This window comes from Eurypyga helias, unplaced genomic scaffold (genome assembly GCF_000690775.1).
Source record: "Eurypyga helias isolate BGI_N326 unplaced genomic scaffold, ASM69077v1 scaffold36616, whole genome shotgun sequence".
Classification (NCBI taxonomy): Eukaryota; Metazoa; Chordata; class Aves; order Eurypygiformes; family Eurypygidae; genus Eurypyga; species Eurypyga helias.
In genome coordinates, this window is record NW_010255336.1 from 1 (window position 1) to 573 (window position 573).

General features: G+C 66.1%; 1 protein-coding gene across 1 annotated transcript in view; it reads left to right on the top strand.

The window, feature by feature from the left end:
- Positions 1-65: 65 nt before the first annotated feature.
- The window catches only part of LOC104510906 (probable ATP-dependent RNA helicase DHX58), a gene marked incomplete at its 5' end in the record, with an annotated part of 2,271 nt that continues 1,763 nt past the window's right edge, over positions 66-573 (top strand). Inside the window, 2 exon segments of the mRNA XM_010153306.1 lie at positions 66-215; positions 495-572. Coding sequence (XP_010151608.1) covers positions 66-215; positions 495-572 — 228 coding nt within the window.

Genomic DNA, 573 nt, shown 5'->3' on the forward strand with positions numbered 1-573 from the left:
TGGGGGTGCTGCCAGGGGCTCGGCACCCTGTGCGTCTGCTGGAGCATCGCCCTCTCTCCCCGCAGAACGAGCAGCAGGATGTGATCAAGCTGTTCCGCAAAGGAGCCCTCAACCTGCTCTTCTCCACCAGCGTGGCCGAGGAGGGCCTGGATATCCCCGAGTGCAACATCGTGGTCCGCTATGGGCTGATGACCAACGAGATCGCCATGATGCAGGTAGCTGCCCGGCCTCCCTCCAGCCGCTCTGCCTGGCTACAGATGGGGGGCAGCCTGCTGGGATGCCCCAAAGCTACAGGGGTGGGACACGGGGTTCTCGTATCCTGTGACTGCTGGCAGCTCCCTGGGGACGAGCCCAGCCCCTGGCAGAGCTTCTCCTTGGTGAGGCGCAGTGAGGTGTGGAGGGTGGATCCATCCCTGTGGGGTGGCATGGGGAGGCGGGGGGGGTCGGCCATGTCCCCCCTCTGCTGAGGGCAGCGTTTGGCCCTTCTGCTGCAGGCCCGGGGCCGTGCCCGTGCCGAGAACAGCGTCTACTCCGTCCTCGCCAAAGCCAACAGCAGAGAGGTGTCCCGTGAGC